Source organism: Balaenoptera borealis (assembly GCF_965194805.1).
Source record: "Balaenoptera borealis genome assembly, chromosome: 2".
Taxonomy (NCBI): domain Eukaryota; kingdom Metazoa; phylum Chordata; class Mammalia; order Artiodactyla; family Balaenopteridae; genus Balaenoptera; species Balaenoptera borealis.
The window spans coordinates 119430391-119455180 of NC_138867.1; the positions used below are offsets into that span (position 1 = coordinate 119430391).

Sequence of the window (24790 nt, forward strand, 5' to 3'; positions counted from 1 at the left end):
CGCTCCGCTTTCAAGCAGTCGCGGAGAAACGCCAGCCGAGCTCAGCCCCAGTTATAAACTGTCTTCAGGTAGAGGTTGTAGACATTAAGACCTCAGCGGTCTCAGGGCGTTGTCCTAGGAAACGCCGTTTAAGGGAAGGCGTGTTAGTTGTTGGGAGCGTCTTCCTTGCCCCGCCCCGCGCTCGCTGCCAGGGCGCGGGGCGAGATCCCAGCTGGCAGGGAACCGAGACGGCGCCTCCCCAACGCCGGCGGTTTACCTCGTCTCTGCACCCCTAGGCGGCGCTGCACTTCTCCGCACCCGGCCCGCACCGCTTTCCCAGACGGCTGCCAAGCCTCCAGTCTAGCAAGCCTAGCTCGCAGCCGGCCGGCCCCGGGCAATTCCGGTATTCGGAAGGCGAACGTCGGCGGTCTCTGCACCTCCAGTCGGCAGCAGCGGCCGGTCGGCCCTCGTTTTTTTTTTTTTTTTAAACCACGGCTTGTGATCTCCGGGAGTCCGGAGCATGTTCCCGGGTCACCGCTGGTGGAACGAGGACGCCGAGAGGGAAGGAGGATGGTGGGCTGGAGGGTGGCGGTTCTATGTTTGTGGGTCTCCTGCGGCTCTGCAGCGGGACAGCTCGAATACTCCGTGTCGGAGGAGACCGAACGGGGCGTAGCCGTAGGCAATGTTGCCCAGGACTTGAGGCTGTCAGCGGCCTCCCTGTCCTTGCGGAACTTTCGCTTCCTTTCCAGCCACGGTGAGCCCTACTTCGAGGTCGATCTGGCCAGCGGAAGCTTGGTGGTCAGAGAGCCGGCGGATCGCGAACGGCTGTGCGGGGACAAAGCTGCCTGCGTCCTGACCTATGAGCTGGTGCTGGAGGACTCGCTGGAGCTGCACAAGATGCACGTTCACGTCCTGGACACCAACGACAACTCGCCTCACTTCCCTGCCGGCGACGTGCAGTTGCACATTCCCGAGTTCCTGATGCCCGGAGCCCGTTTTACTCTCCCTAATGCCCAAGATGCCGACGAGGGAAGCAATGGGGTGCTAAGCTACAGCCTGAGCCCCAGCCAGCACTTTCGCCGGGACATGGGGTCGCGGGTCGACGGCAGCGAATACCCGGAGTTGGTATGGGAGAAAGCGCTGGATCGGGAGCAGCGTGCCACCCACCGGCTGGTGCTCACCGCCCGGGACGGCGGGCTGCCGGCGCGCTCCGGAGACGCACAAGTCACCATCGTCGTGGTGGACACAAACGACAATGCACCTGTATTTGAGCGCTCAGTATACCGCACCAAGGTGCCAGAGACTGCACCCAACTGGACTGTGCTATTCCGAGTTCAAGCCTCGGACCCGGATGAAGGCTCCAATGGGGAAATCCGGTACTCCTTAAGCAATAGCACGCAGGCAAAGCTGCGACACCACTTTCACGTGCACCCTAGAAATGGGGAAGTGCGGGTAGCTGCTTCACTAGGTCCGCCTGAAGCGCTGTTGGAGGCATACATCGAGGCGAGGGATGAAGGCGCCTTCGGTCTAGCCAGCACCGCCAAACTTCTGGTGGAAGTGACTGATGTGAACGATCACGCTCCCGAGGTGAACCTCCTCACTTTCTCCAGTCCAGTTTCCGAGGACACCGCCGCTGGCACAGTGATTGCCCTCCTTAGTGTAAGGGATGAGGACCTTGGTCCCAATGATAAGGTCATTTGTAGCATGTCCACTGGAGGCCCTTTTAAGCTGAAGGCTTCCTTTGACAACTACTACAGCTTGCTGACTGATGGGCCGCTGGACCGGGAGCAGGTCAGTGAATACTAGGGCCTGATCACCGCCTTAGATGGTGGCTCGCCCCCACTTAGCACCCGCAGGACACTGACTGTGTCAGTTGCTGATGTGAACGACAATACACCAAGCTTTCCTCAACCGAAACAGGAACTTCTTGTGGCTGAAAACAATGGCCCTGGGGCCTCCCTAGGACGTGTGTTTGCCCAGGACCCAGATCTGGGGAAGAATGGCATCGTCTTTTATGAGCTGTTGGATATTATCTCTGAAGGGTAGGCAGCCTCTAACTTGGTGGCAGTAGACTCCTCCAGGGGGGCTATCACTGCCAAAATTTCCTTTGACTTTGAGCAGCTCAGGGGGTGTCACTTCCAAGTGGAAGCCGAGGATGGTGGCATTCCTCCCAGAAGTGCAACAGTGACTGTGAACTTGTTTGTGGTAGACAGGAACGACAATGCTCCAGTCATCTTGTTTCCCTTGCCCAGAAATGGCTCTGTCCCAGTGGAAATTGTGCCCCGCTCTGCCAGAACAGGACACTTGGTCACAAAAGTGGTAGCAGAAGATGCAGAAAATGGCTCCAATGCTTGGCTTTCCTACTACATCTCTCAGGCTTCTGACTCGAGCCTTTTTAGAATTTCAGCCAATATGGGAGAGCTCCATACTGCTCGCTTAGTTCTTCCCACTGATGCAGTTAAACAGAGGGTGGTGGTAGTGGTTCGGGACCATGGAGACCCATCCCTTTCCACCTCTGTCACACTGGGCGTTCTGTTGAGCAGCTCTGTGCCTCGGGTCCTTCCAGACTTTGAAGATGGCTGGGAAACAGGCGGGCACCAGTCCGCCCAGAACCTGTATTTAGTAATTGCCCTGGCCTGTGTTTCCTTTTTATTTCTGGGGTGCTTACTTTTCTTTGTGAGTAGCAAGTTGAGCCAGATCCCAGGTTGTTGCTCTCAGAGCTGCTGTCGCTCTCCAGAGGAGTTGAGATATGGAAGCAAGATGGCTTCGAATCCTTGCATGACATCTGCCACAATAGATGTCACTACAGTCGAAAGACTTTCTCAGACCTATCTCTATCGGGCCTCTCTGGGACTTGGTTCTGACAATAACAGTTTGCTGTTGCGTGGGGAATACAGTGCTGCTGACCTGAGAAATTTGGCCTCTGGGGTAGGACTGAATGTGCCAATATCCTGTATTCAGACTCAGAATAGGAAAGAGGATCGTGCAAATGTCAATGCCATGGTAAGCAAATTTTATGGGATTTGATTCCCTTGACCAGGAAATGGCCACTAGCTATTTCTGAAATGTTTCTTAGATGAGCCTTTGGCAACATTTAATCCAATGAATTGAACGCTCCTGCTTAGCATCCCCTGTGCTAAGCATTCTGGGAAGATACAGGTGTTAAAAGAGACTGTCCTTGGCCTCAAGAAGGTTACAGTTTATTTTTGAGGAAGTAAGGTAAGAAATTCAAACCTATTACAGAACAATTAAAATAATATAGCATAAAGGTCTAAAATTTAAAAAAATAAAGCACCAAAGTTTCTGGTACAGGTAATAAACAACCTGAGGTGTCTTTTTTTTTTTTATAAATTTATTTATTTTTGGCTGTGTTGGGTCCTCGTTGCTGCTCGCGGGCTTTCTCTGGTTGTGGCAAGGAGGGGCTACTCTTTGTTTCAGTGCCCGTGCTTCTCATTGCGGTGACTTCTCTTGTTGCAGAGCCCAGGCTCTAGGCACGCAGGCTTCAGTAGTTGTGGCACACAGGCTCAGTGCTCTAGAGCACAGGCTCTAGTAGTTGTGGCGCATGGGCTTCGTGGCTCCGCGGCATGTGGGATCTTCCCGGACCAGGGCTCAAACCTGTGTCCCCTGCATTGGCAGGTGGATTCTTAACCACTGCGCCACCAGGGAAGTCCCCTGGGGTGTCTTTAAATAATTCCTTTTAGGAATTTCTTTAAGGAATTACTTAAAGCAAATATCCCTTCATTAGAAGTATTTTGAGCAACAGATATGTGTAAGGCATTCTGATTCCTAAGGTGAGAATGAAAGTTATGTAAGAGTCTTTGTGTAATACAAACTTAATATCATGGACGATGAGACGTTTATTCAAACCATTACAATACATGATTTAAAAATGATGATAACCTAAAACATGTAAAAGTAAATTGCAGTGGATGTTCAAAGAAGGGAGAGAGAGAACATGAGAGAACATCTAGGCAGGGAGGAGGGAATCAGAGGAGGCTTTGTGGTAGAGATAGCTGTTGAATTGGATTGTGAATGCTATACCATTTAATAAAATGCAGCATACTCTCTAGGCTATATTTTACAATGAGTCTCATTTTGACAAAGTAGTCTTTTTTGAGAACGATACTCCAAAACACAGCTAATAGTTCCACACAGTGTTTGTAAGTACGTAAACGTTCTAGGCATGTCTCAAAACACCTATTTGTACTGACAGAAAGAAGAAAAGATGATTGGGTATAAGGACTGGACAACCTTTTATTTTGTGTTCTTATTGATGTATTTCACAAAGAAGACAGATGAGTAATTGTTATGTCAGAAACATTGGTGTGTTCAGAGGTGCACTTACTATTCAAAGTCCATTCAACTTGGACTTAATATTCTTATTATTTTAGAAGCCAGTATACTTAAAGTAAGTAAATACCATATTTGGGAGTAATGCATCTAATAAAATTAAATTACACCTCAGTTTATCTGTTTGGCATTTCAAAACTTTCTGAGTGGAGTGGGAGCAATTGGCTTAGCAATTTTACAATATTACTTTCCAACTTCTCATAGAGATCATGGATGCAAGAGAAAGGTTGTGCAGAAATTAGGGAAGGGAACGAAGGGAATGTTCTACTCTTCTAGGTAATAAGGGAGAAAATTGGATAAGTTATTCTCCTTCAAATAATTATGTTCACTGCAAATAAAATAGATTTGCATCCATTATAACTTTGTATAATTAATATTCACACATGATATAATGGAATCCAATATATATGATTAGTAAATACTTGCTGATGAATGAATAATTAAATTTGTGAATATATTAATTGGATGGAAACACTGTTCAACACAGAGGGAAAAACTTTAACTTACTTTTTATCTTTACGTGTATATATAGTTAACAGTTTAAAGGCCATTTTCAAATATATTATTTTCTTCCTTATGATATATAATCATGAAACAACACAACAGGGATTTTCTGGTCCTAGAGCTAGCATGAAAAATCTCAATGCTGTATTCTGGGGTTAAATAAAAATCCAGTTCCTGTAGATAACAAAGTGATTAGTAGGGATGCACATCATAATACTGTGAACTTTGCAGTGAATGAAAATTAAAATGCAGTTAATTTTAAGGGAGAAAATTGGTGCACAAAATGTTAGTATTTCAGGTATCAAAACACAGTGTATAAACTCTATTAAGAAAATTCACCATTTATTTCTTTTATTTCATTGCTTTCTGTAACAAGGAGAGATAAGGGTACCAGCAATGTTTATGAAGTTTGAGAATCAGGAATTGTTTGAGAGAAACATTTTGACTAGACTACAAAGGAAACATAAGTAAGTGATAGGAAGATCAATGGATCTGAGAGTTAGAAGGAAAATTATCTACTTAAAAGGAAAAAAATGTAGTTAATAACAGAGGAAAATGTCCCCTGCCACAGAATTTTTAAACTTATGTGAGTGATAAAGTAACAGAGATATACTGTTTAGACGTGCAGGGCTATTGTGCCATCTCACTCATCCAGTTGAACAGTCTTTTTCCATCATTGTTGATATTTCGCTTTTTAGGTTGTTCATTGTCTGTTAATTTGTGTGGGCTGGATATTTCCTTATATATATAGAAAGTTTGATGTATAAAAACATGGGAAAATAAATTCTATAAAGCTGGAGTATTTGTAATTCAACACAGGCACTTATTATTTACTTCTTCCTATCCAAGTGCATATTGATCCAATCTTGATTCTTTAGAAAAGAATGCTTATCATAGTGTTCACTGAATGCCTTAAGAACAACTACAGAATTCTAGAAATAAGGTATTTGTTGCTTCAGTTTTATAAAACATATACCCTTTGAAAAGCGTGAAATTTCATAATTTTAACTGTGTGCCCGAATCACACAGAATCATGTTGATGCATATGTGTTTATATTTTGTTCTAACTCTAAGCTCTTCTGTCTTATTTTAGTTTAGAGTGTATGTTAGTATAATTTACAATACTAAAAAAAATTAACTTAAGAAATTCAGGAAGAAAAAAAGAAATTCAGGAAAACCTTTTATCTATATCTCTTCTTTGTTAATATTTAACAGATATAACCAAAATTGACCCACTGTGCAACAAGTAGACAACACGAGTCTCATGGCAATTTTTTCTGTTAAAATTCTTGATAGACAATTTAATTTTTTAGATGGTATCTGAGGTGTAAACTCTACTATTTAAAATTAGTTGCATTGGCAATTTTTTTAAGATAGTAAATATTAATGTAGCAAAAATGCACAACAGCATACAACTAAATTTATTAAAAATTCCACATGAAAATTATATTTTAAACATACCAATGTTTTATTAGTGTATCGTTCTTCTGGGATTAAGGCAGTTTCTCTTTTGCCAGGATCTATGGAGTATAAAATATTTCCCCTTTGCAGTGTTGTTTGTTAACAGAGTGGTAGAATGTTTTTGGCATGCTGGGTGTTTTTATTTGCTAACGTATATTCCTTAAGTAGACTTTCCCATAGGTTAATTGGATGTTTCCTTATATCTATTTTGACTTTGAAGCTGATAACCACACACCGAAAAACTTTAGAGTGCAGTAACTAAGGAAGCGTGCAAGGTATATGATATATATTCAGATTAAAAAATATGTAAATAGATAGCACAATAGTATTCATTGTATAATGCAAAAACCTCAAACTAGTGAAAAGGAGAGAAAAAGAGCATCATAACTTGAGTAGAAAAAAGAAAAGCAATGCTTTTGGGAGATGTATGAGTGGGAAAGTTTTGACAACGTCTGATAATATTAATGACCTATTGATTTTTGTTGCCTTCAATATTTGCAGTTAGAGGGAAACAATAATATTCCAGAGACTAAATACACTTTAGCTGGCTTGGGATGAAGGTAGACTAAATTACTAAGAGGTTTTTACATTGCTCAAATGCGTGTAACGTGAATATCAGAAATAACATTTGGCAGAATGTCAAATGAATATAAATCACAATCTAGGACTCTGATTAAAGTATGGGAAGCAAGGAATTTATTGGTAAGGATTATTCTTTAAAACGAAAACTTAATGATAAAGGTGGTTACTCACCTTGTTCCCAATTTTAATTGATGAGATGAGAATGGGTCAGGAAACCACGTGTCTCTTTTATACTGCATTTATGAGAAAGAATTAGGATAAGAATTTCTTCCTCAAGCTATAAACACAGAAGGTCATTATATATTCATCTGGAACTTGTCTTGGAATCTAGGAATGAATATGCAGTCACGTTGTCTCCTATGCTGCAGAGAAAGAGAAAAGCCTTTCTGTCCCAACCCAAATTGCTGGCTGTTCCTAGAGCCATCTGGTTGCCAGGTACACATATACTGTTTTCATAGCTAAGCTCTATTGACATACCTCAAAATGTACTCTCTGAATTCAGGCACATTATGTTTATTCTTTAGAATCTTTAAGCAAAGATCACAGCTGTTTTGTTTAGAATCAAAATGATGCTCATTCAAAATAAAAACAACCAATTAAGACATCTTAATAGTGGGTTTTGGCATCTATATTCATCACTTGAGATTGGCATGTCATTTTCCTTTCTTTTAAGGATTTGGTATCAAGGTTATGCTGGCCTTATTAAACAAGTTAGAAGTGTTTTTTTTCCTCTCCTTTTTTTCTAGTCTCTGGTCATGTTTGTTAAGATTGGTGTTATTTCTGTCTTAAATATTTAGTAGGATTCACTAGGGATGTTCTCTGTGCCTTAAGTTTTCTTTGTGGGAAAGTTTTAAATCATGAAATCACATTTCTTTATTAGTAAGAGAAATATTCATATTTTTATTCTTCTTGTTTCATTTCTGTAAATTCTTTTTCCAGAAATATGTTAATTTTATCTAAATTTTCAAATATTTTGGCATAAAGTTTTTTATAATATCCTCTTTGTGATCTTTGTAACATCTACAGGATCTGTAGTGATATTCCTCTTTCCAATCTTGACGTTATTGTCACCTCTCATTTTTCCTGGTTAGACTTGGAAGTAGCTTATTATATTAGCCTTTCAGGACTAACCTGGCTTTTGGGATTCTCTTGCTTGTATATTTGCTTTCTATTTAATTGATTTCTGCTCTTAACATTATTTACCTCCTAATATTTTATTTATGTTCAATTTGCTATTTGATTTCTAGCTTCTTATACAGCTTATTGTTTTTCAGGTTTTGTTATTTTTAATGTATGGATTTAAAGCTGAAAAATTCCCCTAAGTATGGTATTAGCTGCTTCATGCAAATCATATTTTTAAAATTTTAATTGAAGTATAACATACATAAAAGTTCATATATCGTATATGTATAACATGCTGAACAATCCAAAATCAACAGAATCATGTAATCACCACAGAGGTAAAGAAGTAGAAGAGCATTACCAGCACCCCAAGCCCCCCTCAGCCTCCTCTATCTTTACTCCCTTCTGAAATATAACTATTATCATGAATTCCAACATCATAAAAATAGAATCGTATGGTATGATTATGTTTTTGTGTCTGGCTAATTTAATTCAATATCATACATGTGACAATCATCTGGCCTGCTGTGTATAGCAATAATCCATCAATTAAATTGCTGTATGTCACATTGTATGAATATATCACAATTTATTTATCCATTTTTCTGCTGATGGACATTTTTTTCAAGTTTATTTTTGCTATTATGGACAATTCTGCTATGAACATTTTTTTCCATGTCTTTCGGTGCACATATTTGCATTTCTGTTGACTATGTATCTAGTAGTAGAAATTGCTTGGTTATATGGTATGAGTATGCTCAACTTTAATAGATACTGCCAACAGGTTCCCAAATTAGTTGTTCCAAGTTCCTCTCCTGCCAGCAGCGCTTGAGAGTTTCAGTTACTCCACATTCTTGAATAATTAGTATTACCAGACTTTTACATTTTCATTGTTATAGTGGTGTGCACTAGTATCTCATTTTTAAAATTTAAGTTCTAGATTTGTGTTTTTTCCCATGTAATGTAATAATTGAATACTGAACAGTCTACAAAGTGAATATTAAAATGCTTAGATCATTCATCCCTCCCTTCCATTGTATACTTTTTTTAAAGTCAGGTTTATTGGTTGTTTGAGAAATATTGGTTCACTGAGCTATACAGATCTTCCAAATGTGGACACATTTTATTATGCAATAACAAAAAATCACATTTGTCAATACCACCATTGATCTCATCAGACAGTCTTTTAGTATTGGGAAGCTACAAGCTCATGGTGGCAGACAAAAGTTTTCCAAAATTATGATTCTTACTCAAAATCTTAAATTTTATCATTTGCAACAAATACTGTCACTTGTTTTCCTTGCAGTGACAGGCTCATTTCATTCATTTTTAAGAGAATGTCTGTCTTCTGGTGTTATAAATACCCAAGTTCATCTTGTAAATTTCCTGTCTCAGACCTGGAGTCAACCATTCTACAGGATCCTTCAATTCTTTTTTCTGGGAGATGGTATTTAGAAATATAATCTGGACAATAGGTGTGCTTATTCCTACATGGTTGAGTCAGCGTTTCTAGGTGTGAACTAGGGGATATGCATTTTTTTAAAAGGTAAAATAAATCACAAGTTCATACTAATCTTTACAATTCAAGTTCAGAACTCTAAGGTTTTTACTTAATTTCATTGCTCTTACATTTGTATCTCCTTTCTCCCATAAAAATCCCAGTGTTCATTTATATCAACATAATTACTAATTTATTACCACACACTACTCAAAGAACAGACTTAGAAAACAATATCAGCATTACACCAACAATGTGATTACAGTAACAGTTTAATATTTTTGCCATTCTTTTCATTTGTAGGGTATATTTTACTAGGCTTGTACAAGTTACTGTGTTTTAAAGTATCTTGGAATAGTTCATCTCTGTGTAGTTATGCCACCAACTACATAGAGTTAGGTTCATTTGTTTAAAGTTGCTTTCACAGTGAGGGCTTGCTTTTTTAAAAAAATGTTTTAATTTAATTTTATTTATTTTTTTATGCAGCAGGTTCTTATTAGTCATCAATTTTATACACATCAGTGTATACATGTCAATCCCAATTGCCCAATTCATCACACCACCATCCCCACCCCGCCGCGGCTTTCCCGCCTTGGTGTCCATACGTTTGTTCTCTACATCTGTGTCTCAACTTCTGCCCTGCAAACCGGTTCATCTGTACCATTTTTCTAGGTTCCACATACATGCGTTAATATACGATATTTGTTTTTCTCTTTCTGACTTACTTCACTCTGTATGACAGTCTCTAGGTCCATCCACGTCTCAACAAATGACCCAATTTCATTCCTTTTTATGGCTGAGTAATATTCCATTGTATATATGTACCACAACTTCTTTATCCATTCATCTGTCGATGGGCATTTAGGTTGCTTCCATGACCTGACTATTGTAAATAGTGCTGCAATGAACATTGGGGTGCATGCGTCTTTTTGAATTATGGTTTTCTCTGGGTATATGCCCAGTAGTGGGATTGCTAGATCATATGATAATTCTATTTTTGGTTTTTTAAGGAACCTCCATACTGTTCTCCATAAAGGCTGTATCAATTTACATTCCCACCAACAGTGCAAGAGGGTTCCCTTTTCTCCACACCCTCTCCAGCATTTGTTGTTTGTAGATTTGCTGATGATGCCCATTCTAACTGGTGTGAGGTGATACCTCATCGTAGTTTTGATTCACATTTCTCTAATAATTAGTGATGTTGAGCAGCTTTTCTTGTGCTTCTCAGCCATCTGTATGTCTTCTTTGGAGAAATGTCTATTTAGGTCTTCTGCGCAATTTTGGATTGGGTTGTTTGTTTCTTTAATATTGAGCTGCATGAGCTGTTTATATATTTTGGAGATTAATCCTTTGTCCATTGATTCGTTTGCAAATATTTTCTCCCATTCTGAGGGTTGTCTTTTCGTCTTGTTTATGGTTTCCTTTGCTGTGCAAAAGATTTTAAGTTTTATTAGGTCCCATTTGTTTATTTTTGTTTTTATTTCCATTACTCTAGGAGGTGGATCAAAAAAGATCTTGCTGTGATTTATGTTGTAGAGTATTCTTCCTATGTTTTCCTCTAAGAGTTTTATAGTGTCCACTCTTACATTTAGGTCTCTAATCCATTGTGAGTTTATTTTTGTGTATGGTGTTAGGGAGTGTTCTAATTTCATTCTTTTACATGTAGCTGTCCAGTTTTCCAAGCACCACTTATTGAAGAGACTGTCTTTTCTCCATTGTATATCCTTGCCTCCTTTGTCATAGATTAGTTGACCATAGGTGTGTGGGTTTATCTCTGGGCTTTCTATCTTGTTCCATTGATCTATGTTTCTGTTTTTGTGCCAGTACCATATTGTCTTGATTACTGTAGCTTTGTAGTATAGTCCGAAGTCAGGGAGTCTGATTCCTCCAGCTCCGTTTTTTTCCCTCAAAACTGCTTTGGCTCTTCGGGGTCTTTTGTGTCTCCATACAAATTTTAAGATTTTTTGTTCTAGTTCCATAAAAAATGCCATTGGTAATTTGATAGGGATTGCATTGAATCTGTAGATTGCTTTGCGTAGTATAGTCATTTCCACAGTATTGATTCTTCCAATCCAAGAACATGGTATATCTCTCCATCTGTTTGTATCATCTTTAATTTCTTTCATCAGTGTCTTATAGTTTTCTGCATACAGGTCTTTTGTCTCCCTAGGTAGGTTTATTCCTAGGTATTTTATTCATTTTTTTGGAATGGTAAATGGGAGTGTTTCCTTAATTTCTCTTTCAGATTTTTCATCATTAGTGTATAGGAATGCAAGAGATTTCTGTGCATTAATTTTGTATCCTGCAACTTTACCAAATTCATTGATTAGCTCTAGTAGTTTTCTGGTGGCATCTTTAGGATTCTCTATGTATAGTATCATGTCATCTGCAAACAGTGACAGTTTTACTTCTTCTTTTCCAATTTGTATTCCATTTATTTCTTTTTCTTTAATTGCCGTGGCTAGGACTTGCAAAACTATGTTGAATAATAGTGGTGAGAGTGGACATCCTTGTCTTGTTCCTGATCGTAGAGGAAATGCTTTCAGTTTTTCACCATTGAGAATGATGTTTGCTGTGGGTTTGTCATATATGGCAATATGGTTTGTTGTTATTATGTTGAGGTAGGTTCCCTCTATGCCCACTTTCTGGAGAGTGTTTATCATAAATGGGTGTTGAATTTTGTCAAAAGCTTTTTCTGCATCTACTGAGATGATCATATGGTTTTTATCCTTCAATTTGTTAATATGGTGTATCACATTGATTGATTTGCATATATTGAAGAATCCTTGCATCCCTGGGATAAATCCCACTTGATCATGGTGTATGATCCTTTTAATGTGTTGTTGGGTTCTGTTTGCTAGCATTTTGTTGAGGATTTTTGCATCTATATTCATCAGTGATATTGGTCTGTAATTTTCTTTTTTTGTAGTATCTTTGTCTGGTTTTTGTATCAGGGTGATGGTAGCCTCATAGAATGAGTTTGGGAGTGTTCCTTCCTCTGCAATTTTTTGGAAGAGTTTGAGAAGGATGGGTGTTAGCTCGTCTCTAAATGTTTGATAGAATTCACCTGTGAAGCCATCTGGTCCTGGGACCTTTGTTTGTTGGAAGATTTTTAATCACAGTTTCAATTTCATTACATGTGATTGGTCTGTTCTTATTTTCTATTTCTTCCTGTTTCAGTCTTGGAAGTTTATACCTTTCTAAGAATTTGTCCATTTCTTCCAGGTTGTCCATTTTATTGGCATAGAGTTGCTTGTAGCAGTCTCTTTGGATGCTTTGTATTTCTGCAGTGTCTGTTGTAACTTCTCCTTTTTCATTTCTAATTTTATGGATTTGAGTCATTTCCCTCTTTTTCTTGATGAGTCTGGCTAATGGATTATCAATTTTGTTTATCTTCTCAAAGAACCAGCTTTTAGTTTTATTGATCTTTGCTATTGTTTTCTTTGTTTCTATTTCATTTATTTCTGCTCTGATCTTTATGATTTCTTTCCTTCTGCTAAATTTTGGTTTTGTTTGTTCTTCTTTCTCTAGTTCCTTTAGGTGTAAGGTTAGATTGTTTACTTGAGATTTTTCTTGTTTCTTTAGGTAGGCTTGTATAGCTATAAACTTCCCTCTTAGAACTGCTTTTGCTGCATCCCATAGGTTTTGGATCGTTGTGTTTTCATTGTCATTTGTCACTAGGTATTTTTTGATTTCCTCTTTGATTTCTTCAGTGATCGCTTGGTTATTTAGTAACGTATTGTTTAGCCTCCATGTGTTAGTGTTTTTTACGTTTTTTTCCCCTTGTAATTGATTTCTAATCTCATAGCGTTTTGGTCAGAAAAGGTGCTTGATATGATTTCAATTTTCTTAAATTTACTGAGGCTTGATTTGTGACCCAAGATGTGATCTATCCTGGAGAATGTTCTGTGCGCACTTGAGAAGAAAGCGTAATCTGCTGTTTTTGGATGGAATGTCCTATAAATATCAATTAAATCTATCTGGTCTATTTTGTCATTTAAAGCTTCTGTTTCCTTATTTATGTTCTGTTTGGATGATCTGTCCATTGGTGTAAGTGAGGTGTTAAAATCCCCCACTATATTGTGTTACTGTCAATTTCCTCTTTTATAGCTGTTAGCAGTTGCCTTATGTATTGAGGTGCTCCTATGTTGGGTGCATATATATTTATAATTGTTATATCTTCTTCTTGGATTGATCCCTTGATCATTATGTAGTGTCTTTCCTTGTCTCTTGTAACGTTCTTTATTTTAAAGTCTATTTTATCTGATATGAGTATTGCTATTCCAGCTTTCTTTGATTTCCATTTGCATGGAATATCTTTTTCCAACCCCTCACTTTCAGTTGAATGTGTCCCTAGGTCTGAAGTGGGTCTCTTTTAGACAGCATATATATGGGTCTTGTTTTTGTATCCATTCAAGAAGCCTGTGTCTTTTGGTTGGAGCATTTAATCCATTCACGTTTAAGGTAATTATTGATATGTATGTTCCTATGACCATTTTCTTAATTGTTATGGGTTTGTTTTTGTAGGTCCTTTTCTTCTCTTGTGTTTCCCACTTAGAGAAGTTCCTTTAGAATTTGTTGTAGAACTGGTTTGGTGGTGCTGAATTCTCTTAGCTTTTGCTTGTCTGTAAAGCTTTTGATTTCTCCATCGAATCTGAATGAGATCCTTGCTGGGTAGAGTAATCTTGGTTGTAGGTTCTTCCCTTTCATCACTTTATCATGCCACTCCCTTCTGGCTTGTAGAGTTTCTGCTGATAAATCAGCTGTTAACCTTTTGGGAGTTTCCTTGTATGTTATTTGTTGTTTTTCCCTTGCTGGTTTCAATAATTTTTCTTTGTGTTTAATTTTTGTCAATTTGATTACTATGTGTCTCGGTGTGTTTCTCCTTGGGTTTGTCCTGTATGGGGCTTGCTGAGCTTCCTGGACTTGGGTGGCTATTTCCTTTCCCACGTTAGGGAAGTTTTCGACTATAATCTCTTCAAATATTTTCTCTGGTCCTTTCTCTCTCTCTTCTCCTTCTGGGACCCCTATAATGCGAATGCTGTTGCGTTTAATGTTGTCCCAGAGGTCTCTTAGGCTGTCTTCATTTCTTTTCATTCTTTTTTCTTTATTCTCTTCCGCAGCAGTGAATTCTCCCATTCTGTCTTCCAGGTCACTTATCCGTTCTTCTGCCTCAGTTATTCTGCTATTGATTCCTTCTAGTGTAGTTTTCATTTCAGTTATTGTTTTGTTCATCTCTGTTTGCTTGTTCTTTAATTCTTCTAGGTCTTTGTTAAACATTTCTTGCATCTTCTCGATTTTTGCCTCCACTCTTTTTCCGAGGTCCTGGATCATCTTCACTATCATTATTCTGAATTCTTTTTCTGGAAGGTTGCCTATCTCCACTTCATTTAGTTGTTTTTCTGGGGTTTTATCTTGTTCCTTCATCCGGTACATGGTGCTCTGCCTTTTCATCTTGTCTATCTTTCTGTGAATGTGGTTTTTGTTCCACAGGCTGCAGGGTTGTAGTTCTTCTTGCTTCTGCTGTCTGCCCTCTGGTGGATGAGGCTATCTAAGAGGCTTGTGCAAGTTTCCTGATGGGAGGGACTGGTGGTGGGTAGAGCTGACTGTTGCTGTGGTGGGCAGAGCTCAGTAAAACTTTAATCCGATTCACTGCTGATTGGTGGGTTCCCTCCCTGTTGGTTGTTTGGCCTGAGGCAACCCAACACTGGAGCCTACCTGGGCTCTTTGGTGGGGCTAATGACGGACTCTGGGAGGGCTCACGCCAAGGAGTACTTCCCAGAACTTCTGCTGCCAGTGTCCTTGTCCCCATGGTGAGCCACAGCCACCCCCCTCCTCTGCAGGAGACCCTCCAACACTAGCAGGCAGGTGTGGTTCAGTCTCCCCTGGGGTCACTGCTCCTTCCCCTGGGTCCCGATGCCCACACTACTTTGTGTGTGCCCTCCAAGAGTGGAGTCTCTGTTTCCCCCAGTCCTGTCAAAGTCCTGCAATCAAATCCCACTAGCTTTCAAAGTCTGATTCTCTAGGTATTCCTCTTCGCATTGCCGGACCCCCCGGTTGGGAAGCCTGACGTGGGGCTCAGAACCTTCACTCCAGGGGGTGGACTTCTGTGGTATAAGTGTTCTCCATTCTGTGAGTCACCTACCCAGTAGTTATGGGATTTGATTTTACTGTGATCGCACCCCTCCTATTGTCTCATTGTGGCTTCTCCTTTGTCTTTGGATGTGGGGTATCTTTTTTGGTGAGTTCCAGTTTCTTCCTGTCGATGATTGTCCAGCAGCTAGTTGTGATTCTGGTGTTCTCACAAGAGGGAGTGAGAGCACGTCCTTTTACTCCGCCATCTTGGTTCCTCAGCACTTGCTTTTTAAAATTAAATATTTTTGAACCACCTTTATCCAGTTCCCCCTCTCCCCCACCCCCTCCTTTGGTAACCACAAATGTGATGTCTTTCTCTATGAGTTTGTTTGTTTTTGAAGTATAATTGACCTACAGCACTATGTTAGTTCTGGTGTACAACATAGAGACTTGATATTTCTATATGTTATGAAATGATCACCATAATAAGTCTAGTTACCATTTGTCACCATACAAAGATATTACATTATTATTGACTGTATTTTCCACACTGTACATTTTATACCTGTGACTCATTTATTCTGTAACTGGAAGTTTGCACCTCTTAATTTCCCTTACCTAGTTCACTCATCCCCCAACCCCTTCCCTTCTGGCAACCACCTGTTTGTTCTCTGTATCTATGACTCTGTTTCTGTTTTGTTTATTCATTTGTTTTGTCTTTAGATTCCACATATAAGTGGAATCTTACAGTATTTGTGGTTGTCTGACTTATTTCACTTAGCATAATAACCTCAAGGTCCATCCAGGTTGTCACAAATGGCAAGATTTCATTCTTTTATATGGCTGAGTAGTATTCATCTCAGCTGGGCACTGTTTCTGGGCACTTACGTTGCTTCCGTATCTTGGCTATTAATAGTGATTAATGCTGCAGTGAACATAGGGGTTCATATATCTTTTCAAATTAATATTTTCATTTTCTTTGGAAAAATACCAAGAAGTGGAATTGCTGGATTGTATGGTAGTTCTGTTTTTAATCTTTTGAGGAAACATCATACTGTTTTCTGTAGTGGTTGCACTGATTTACATTCCTTTAAACAGTGCATGAGTGTTCCCTTTTCTCCACATTGTCGCCAACACTTCTTTCTTATTTGTTGTCTTTTTGATAATAGCCATTCTGACAAGTGTGAGGTGATGTCTCAATGTGGTTTTTTTTTTTTAATTCATTCTAAGTGTCCAAATTTTCTTTTTTTTTTTCAAAATTTATTTATTATTTATTTATTTATGTCTGTGTTGGTCTTCGTTTCTGTGTGAGGGCTTTCTCTAGTTGTGGCAAGTGGGGGCCACTCTTCATCATGGTGCGCGGGCCTCTCATTATCGCGGCCTCTCTTGTTGCGGAGCACAGGCTCCAGATGCGCAGGCTCAGCAATTGTGGCTCACGGGCCCAGTTGCTCTGCGGTATGTGGGATCTTCCCAGACCAGGGCTCGAACCCGTGTCCCCTGCATTAGCAGGCAGATTCTCAACCACTGCGCCACCAGGGAAGCCCTCAATGTGGTTTTGATTTGCATTTCCCTGATGATTAGTGATGTTGAGCATCTTTTCATGTAACTGTTGGCCATCTGTATGTCTTCTTTGGAAAAATGTCTATTCAGATCCTCTGCCCATTTTTTAATCAGGTTTTTTTTTTTTGATGTTGAGTTATATGAGTTCTTTGTATATTTTGGATATTAACCGCTTATTGTATATGTCATTTGCAAATATCTTGTCCCAATCAGTAGGTGGTGTTTTCATTTTGTTGATAGATTCCTTTGCTGTGCAAAACTGTTTTAGTTTGATGTGGTCCCATTTGTTTATTTTTGCTTTATTCATTTCTTCTAGGTTGTCCATTTTATTTGCATATAATTGTTCATAGTAATCTCTTATGATATTTGTATTTCTGTGATGTCAATTGTCACTTCTCCTTTTCATTTCTGATTTTATTTATTTGGGTCCTCTTTTTTTCTTCATGAGTCTGGCTAAGGGTTTATCAATTTTGTTTATCTTTTCAAAGAACCAGCTCTTAGTTTCATTGATGTTTTCTTTTTTTTTTTTTTTTTAGTCTCTATTTCATAAATTTCTTCTTTGGTCTTTATGATTTCTTTCTTTCTGCTAACTTTGGGTTTTGTTTGTTATTCTTTTTCTAGTTCCTTTAGGTGTAAAGTTAGATTGTTTAAGATTTTTCTTATTTCCTAAGGTACAAGCCTAAGGTAGGCTTGTATTGCTGTAATCTTCCCTTTTAAAACTGCTTTTGCTGTGTCCCATAGATTTGGGATCGTTGTGTTTCTGTTTTCATTTATCTCCAGGTATTTTTCGATTTTCTCTTTGACTTCTTCAGTGACCCTTTGGTTGTTTAGCATATTGTTTAGCCTCCACATGTTTGTGTTTTGGGGTTTTTTTTCAGTTTTTTCTTTATAGTTGATTTCTAGTCTTATAGTGTTGTGGCTGGAAAAGATGCTTGATGTGATTTCATTCTTCTAAAATTTACTGGGTCTTGTTTTGTGGCTTAGCATGTGATCTATCCTGGAGAATGCTCCATGTGTACTTGAAAAGAATGTGTTTTCTGCTGCTTTTGCATGGAATGGACTATATATCTAGTAAGTTCATCTGGCCTAATGTGTCATTTAAGGCCAGCATTTCCTTATTGATTTTCTGTCTGGGTGATCTATTCACTAATGTAAGTGGCATGTTAAAGTCCTTTTCTATTATTGTGTTACTGTTAATTTCTTTCATTACATTTGTTAATATTTGCTTTATGTATTTAGGTGCTCCTATGTTGGGTGCATATATTGGGTTGGTCAAAAAGGTCGTTCAGGTTTTTCTGTAAGATCTTACAGAAAAACCTGAACGACCTTTTTGGCCAATGCAATATATTTACAGTTGTTACATCTTCTTGTTGGATTGATCCCTTTATTATAATGTAAGTTCCTTCTTTGTGTCTTATTATACTCTTTGTGTTAAAGTGTATTTTGTCTGATGTAAGTATTGCTACTCCAGCTTTCTTTTTGTTTCCATTTACATGGAATACCTTTTTCTACCCCCTCTCCTAAGGCCTCTGCACAACTTTCATTAGATATTTGATATTTTGATGCTATTTTAAATGCTATTTAAAATTTTTTATTTTATAGTTTTTGTTGCAAGTATATAAATATAAAACTATTTTTATATTAATTTTGTATTCAGTGTCCTTGCTAAATTTATTTTAAAATCTCACATTTTATATTATTTTATATTTTCTACATATATTATCATGCCATCTCCAAATAATGTTAGTTTACTTATTTATTTCTACTTCTAACCATATAGTTTTCCTGTTTTATGGCATTGTTGAATTGAAGTGATGGTAATGAGTAATCTTGTTTTATTCCTGATCTCAGAATGTTTTTAATATTTAATGTAAAATACATTGTTTGACTTTTTTTCAGATATTTTTAGACTAAGGAAGTTTCCTTCCCATTCCAACATACTAAGATGTTTCTTTTAACCTTCTTTTTTTAAAAATAATGAATGCGTGTTAAATTTATCACATATTTTTCTGTTTATTGAGGTGATCTATGATTTTCATCCTTTTATTGTATTCAAACCATGAATTATGTTGGTCTATTTAATAGTAATAAACCAATCTTCCATTTTTAGAATAAATCTAGTTTCAATGTATTATCTTTTTTTAATATCACTAGATTTAGTTTCCTAACATTTTGCTTAGAATTTTAAAAATCTGGGTTTATGATAGAAAATTTCCATTTTTATAATGTTTTTGTCAGGGTTTGGTATCAAGACTATGCTGGCCTCATATAGTAAATTGATAAGTGTTACCTTTTTTCAATTCTTTAGAAAGTTTGTGTATATAAGTCAGTTTTTTTTCCTCCCATAAACATTTGGAAGAATTCAAAGTGAAGCCGTATTGGACTAGAGTTCTCTTCATGAAAACGTTTTTAATTATAAATCAATATCTATTATAGGTATGGAACTATACAGATCTTCTGTTTCTAGTTGTAGCAATTTGCTTCATTGTGTTTTCCAATAAATTTGTGCATTTAGTCAAATGCACAAATATAAATTTATAATGTATAGGCTTAAAATTGTTCATAATATTTCTTATTATTATTTTAATGTTGTAAGAACCATATGATGTTTCTTTTTGCATTCCTAGTTCGGTATTTTTTATTTCTCTTTTTTTGGTAAGTTTTGCCATAGATTTATTGATTTTATTAGTTTTTTCAGTGAGCCATCTTTTGAATGCCAAAAAATAAAAAATAAAAAACATATTACCTTAAAATGAGCAATAGGAAGACTGACAACTGAGATCTCAAGAAAAAAATGGAAGCCAGAAAACAATGAAATGACATCTTCAAGGGCTTTAAAAAAAAATCTGATAACCTAGAATTTTATACCCAGAAAAAATATCCTTCAGAAAAAGAAGTAAATAGGGACTTCCCTGGTGGTCCAGTGGTTAAGACTCTGAGCTTCCACTGCAGGGAACATGGGTTCGATCCTTGGTCGGGGAACCAAAATCCCAAATAAAACAAACAAAAACCAATAAACAAACAAAAGAAGTAAATAAAAATATTTTCAAGCAAAACAAAATTGAGGAAATACATCTCAATCAGATTTGCATGAAGGAGATAGTAAGTAATTTCTTTAGTTATATGGAAAATATTCCCAAGTAGAAGCATAGAAATATAGGAGGGAAGGAAGGAAGGAAGAGAAGGAAGCAGCGGAGAAAGTAAATACTTACTGAATAAAACAACAATAATGCATAGTAGAATTTAAAATATAAAAATAACTGAAGTATATGAGGACAATAACAAAAATATGGAGAGAGATAAATGGAATTAAAAGGATTTGAGCCCATTGCATTGTCCTGGAAATGGTGAAAGTAAAAAATTATATTAGACTTTAATAAGTCAAGGATGAAGGATTATCTTCTAAGATAATCCATTTAAGATAGTAAAAAAAAAAGTAACCAATAAGTTAATAGTGGGGAGAAAATAAGATAAAAATATACTTAATTAGTCTAAAAGAAGGCAAGAAAGAGGGGGAAAAGGCAAATTAGATAAGGTAAATAAATACAAGTAGGTGATTAAAATCCAGGTATATCACTAGTTACATTAAATGTAAACAGACTAAACACTCCAATTAACAAAGATGGTCAGACTGGTTAGAAATTAAACACCCATATGTCACCTATTAGAGACACACCGTTATAAAAAGGATAAAGAAAAGTTGGAAGTAAAAGGTTGGAAAGAGACATACCGTGTAAACAGTTATGAAAAGGAAAACTGCATAGCTAGCTATACACATATCACTTATAGTGGACCCTAAGGCAAGAAGCCATATAGATATAAATAGGGACATTACATAATAATACAAGGGTCAATCCACTAATTAATAACATAATCTTTAAGTACCTTAAGCAAAAATGGGTAAACTCCAAGGAGAAGTAGAGAAATCCATACCAGAATGGGAAATTTTAACATACTTTGTTCAGAAACAGAATAAGGAGACAAAAGAAAATCAATAAGGATACAGAGAATTTGAATAAGGGGGATAACAAACTTGTACGTGTGTGTGTATAAAATCACTCAACAACTGCAGAATGAAACTCTTTAAAACCTTTAAAATGCACATGAGTACATGGTGCGTTTATGAAAATTAAACATATTGTATTATATAAAGATTATATGTATATATTATATATATAAAGATTATATTCTATAATCTTTTAGTTATAGATTTCTTGTTACATCCCACTGTCATCAAATCATATCCAGTGTGATTTTAATTCTTTCATATTTGTTGAAATTTGCTTTGCAGCCCATCATATAGTCATTTTTTGGAAACTTTTTGTTTATTGAAGTATAATATACGTATAGAAAAGTGCACACATCATAAATGTACAGCTGGATAAATGTACACAAATTTAACACATCTATGTAACTAGCACACAGATCTAGACACAGAACATTGTCGGCACTCCAGAAACTCCAATAACGATCCGCCCGAGGGTAACCACTATTCTGACTTCTAACAACCTTGATTTGTTTTGCTGTTTTTATACTTTATATATATGGAATTATATAGTATGTATGCTTTTGTTTTATTATCTTTGGCTAAACATGATTATTTGTGAGACTCATCCATGTTGTTTATATAGCTGCATATCATTGATTCTCGTATAGGATTTCAGGGTGTGAATGGTCAATTTTTGTAAATGTTCATGAATGTCTATGTTCATGAAAGGGTAGTATTCTGAAATTGCATATAGGAGTGCTCTATATATGTTTGTTAAGTCTTTTGCTAATTGTGTTGTTCAAATATTCTATATTCTTTTTTATTCTTTTTATTTGCTTATTTTATGTGACTGAAAAGTTATGTTAAAGTGTCCCACTATAAATGGTGAATTGTTTATTTCTTCTTGGACTTATGTCAATATTTTACTTAATATATTTTGAGGCTTTTTATTTTATTTAGATACTTAACCAAATTTAAATTTGTAATATTTTCCTGTTAATTGAAACTTTTAACATTATGAAATAACTCTCTTTATCTCTACTTCTGCTGGTGATGAACTATTTTAGTTTTTGTTAGCCTATAATGTCATTCTTGATATTTTTCCTTGGCTATAGAATTCTAGGTTGGCATTTATTTCATTTTGACACATTAGAGTTATCAGCTGTCTTCGGGGTTCCACTGTTGTCTCATTGTGCTGTTTTATGAGTTATTTCTTATTAGTTTTCTTACAGTTTTACTAATTTTGTCTTTATTTTGTGTCTAATATGCTATTAGAAGTTTCCCTTGAGGTTTTTTTTTAGTTATTATATTTTTCATTTAAAAATTCTATTTATTATTGTTCAAATCTGCTGGGACATTTTAAATTTATTTTTTCTTCTCTGAAAATATTTTCAAGCTTGCTTTTTATTTCTTTAGATATATTAAATCTTTGATATTTCTAGAGTCTGCAGTCTGAAAGTATGTTTCTGCTATCTGCTGCTTCAGCTGGTTTTTGATCACAGCTCCATATTTCCATGTGTGCCAGATTTCCCCTGACTTGTGATGGTCATTACCCTGAAAATAATATTTGTCAGGATATCCTGAGATCTTGAATGAAAGTGCCTTCAGGATAGATTTTTATTTACATCTGCCGGTGTCTGAAAACTACTAGTCGTAAACTGCTTTAATCTAAGTTCAAGACTTGAGGGTCTTTGGAGACTTAGACTCTATGTATGCCCAGCTGAAAATCTGTGGGATATCCAGTATCCAACCACAACTTTATAAGATTTTTTTTCCTTTCCTGTTTTCCTTCTGTTCTGGTTGGCTCCAAGTCAAACTGCCCAGCAGTTCTCTGGGCTGGAGAGTGGGTAGGTTTGTTACACCATTACCTGGAGAATATAGTCCTTGGGGTTCCAGATTACTGTAGTTGGAGATCCTATAAGAATCCTTAGTTTATGTACATTCTGGTCCTTAAGTTCTGTCTTCCTCATCCCACAAATTATCTGAATTTATGTCCAAGTTTGCGCTGGCAGATGCTTTCAGAACGAAAAGCAAGTTCAAAATTCTGCTCACCTCTTTGGATTTAAGTTTCCTCCAGAATTTGTCTTAGCAGTTCCTCATTAACTTATCAGGTTTTCAGTGCTTTTAAGATAATTGTTTTAATATTTTATCCAGAATATTTACTTGCTTTTAGTAAGATGGCTGCTCTGAATAATTTAGGCTGCCATTAGCTGAGATTCCCTATCATACAGTTTTATCACCAGCAGACTAGCATCTAAGTAGTATTGAAATGCTTTATAGGGGAATTTAAATATTTTATTATTAATTTTGGAAAGAAAGTAATTCATACATTAGTCCTACTATGAAATACTTAGTCGAACCAAGAGAGCACATGCTTTCACTTAAAACATTCAGACAATAACCTATAAGGTAAAAGAATCTGAAAAAGAATACATATATATACACACATATATATATATACATATATACATATATATGTGTGTGTATATGTATATAACTGAATCACTGTGCTGTATACCTGACACTAACATGACATTGTAAATCAACTATATTTCAATAAAAAAAGAAAACACAAAAACATTCAGATAATCAAACTTTATTAGAGGTGGTATTTGTGGCTTTACTTGGCATAAAACAATTTCTATATTTCTTTATTCTAGTCACTCCATTTGACATGCTTTTTTGAGGATGAGACACTCAAAATGTGGAGACAGATAAGATATAATCCATAACAGTGAAAGATATCTCAACAATAAACAGGTAAACTGTCAAATATAATACAAACAAATTAGAGCTACAGTGAAACAAATACGTGCTACCTAGGAAGCCCAGAGGAAAAGCAACTAACTCAGTATGGTGTTTGATGGAGGGTGGGGATAGGCAGGGAAATCTTCCTGTGTAAGATATCTCTATAGCAGAAGATTAATGGATCGTTTGGGAAGCAAGGAGGTAGAGTGGAGAATGAGTATTTCAGGCAGAGCAAAAACCATAAAGGCCTGGAGGAATGAGAAATCATAAGAGAAGCTGAAAATAGTTTGCTTTGGCCAGAGTATACTGTACATGTGTAAGCAAGGAAAAAGTTGAGGCTAGAAAGGTAAGTTAGAATCAGATAAGATCCTTCAATGCAATGCTTAGAATTTTAGATTTTATCTTGAGGAAATAGGTAGCCAGTAAGGTTGAAAGAAGATTTTAAAATAATTTTTCCGTTAAATAGTACCACATGATCATTGTAGATGTTTTAGAAAAAGAAATCATCTGTAATCCCATAACCTAAGTACAGTCACAATTATATGTGTTTACAGCTCTTTTAAAAAAACATGTTCCATGCATATTTTTATTTATTTATTTACTTATTTATTTATTTAACTTATTTGGCTGTGGCGGGTTAGTTGCGGCATGCAGGATCTTCATTGCGGCATGCGGGATCTTTCATTGTGGCACACTGGCTCCAGAGCGTGTGGGCTCCAGAGCATGTGAGCTCGGTAGTTGTGGCACACAGGCTCTCTAGTTGTGGCACATGGGCTCCAGAGCATGCAGGCTCAGTAGTTGTGGCACGCAGGCTTAGTTGCCCCTCAGCATGTGGGATCTTAGTTCCCCAACCAGGGATCGAATCCACATCCCCTGCATTGGAAGGTGGATTCTTAACCACTGGACCACCAGGGAAGTCCCCA

At 37.1% G+C, this 24790-nt stretch overlaps 2 protein-coding genes across 8 annotated transcripts in view; both read left to right on the forward strand.

The window, feature by feature from the left end:
* The window catches only part of LOC309622639 (protocadherin alpha-C2), a gene marked incomplete at its 5' end in the record, with an annotated part of 176592 nt that overhangs the window by 92851 nt on the left and 58951 nt on the right, over positions 1-24790 (forward strand). The gene's annotated exons all lie outside the window — the stretch shown is intronic.
* On the forward strand, positions 303-24532 carry PCDHAC1 (protocadherin alpha subfamily C, 1). Its single transcript, XM_082378640.1, is given in 4 exon segments — positions 303-1782; positions 1786-2022; positions 2026-16764; positions 17113-24532. Coding segments are annotated over 3 exon segments (2451 nt in total). The 5' UTR covers positions 303-549; the 3' UTR covers positions 3007-16764; positions 17113-24532.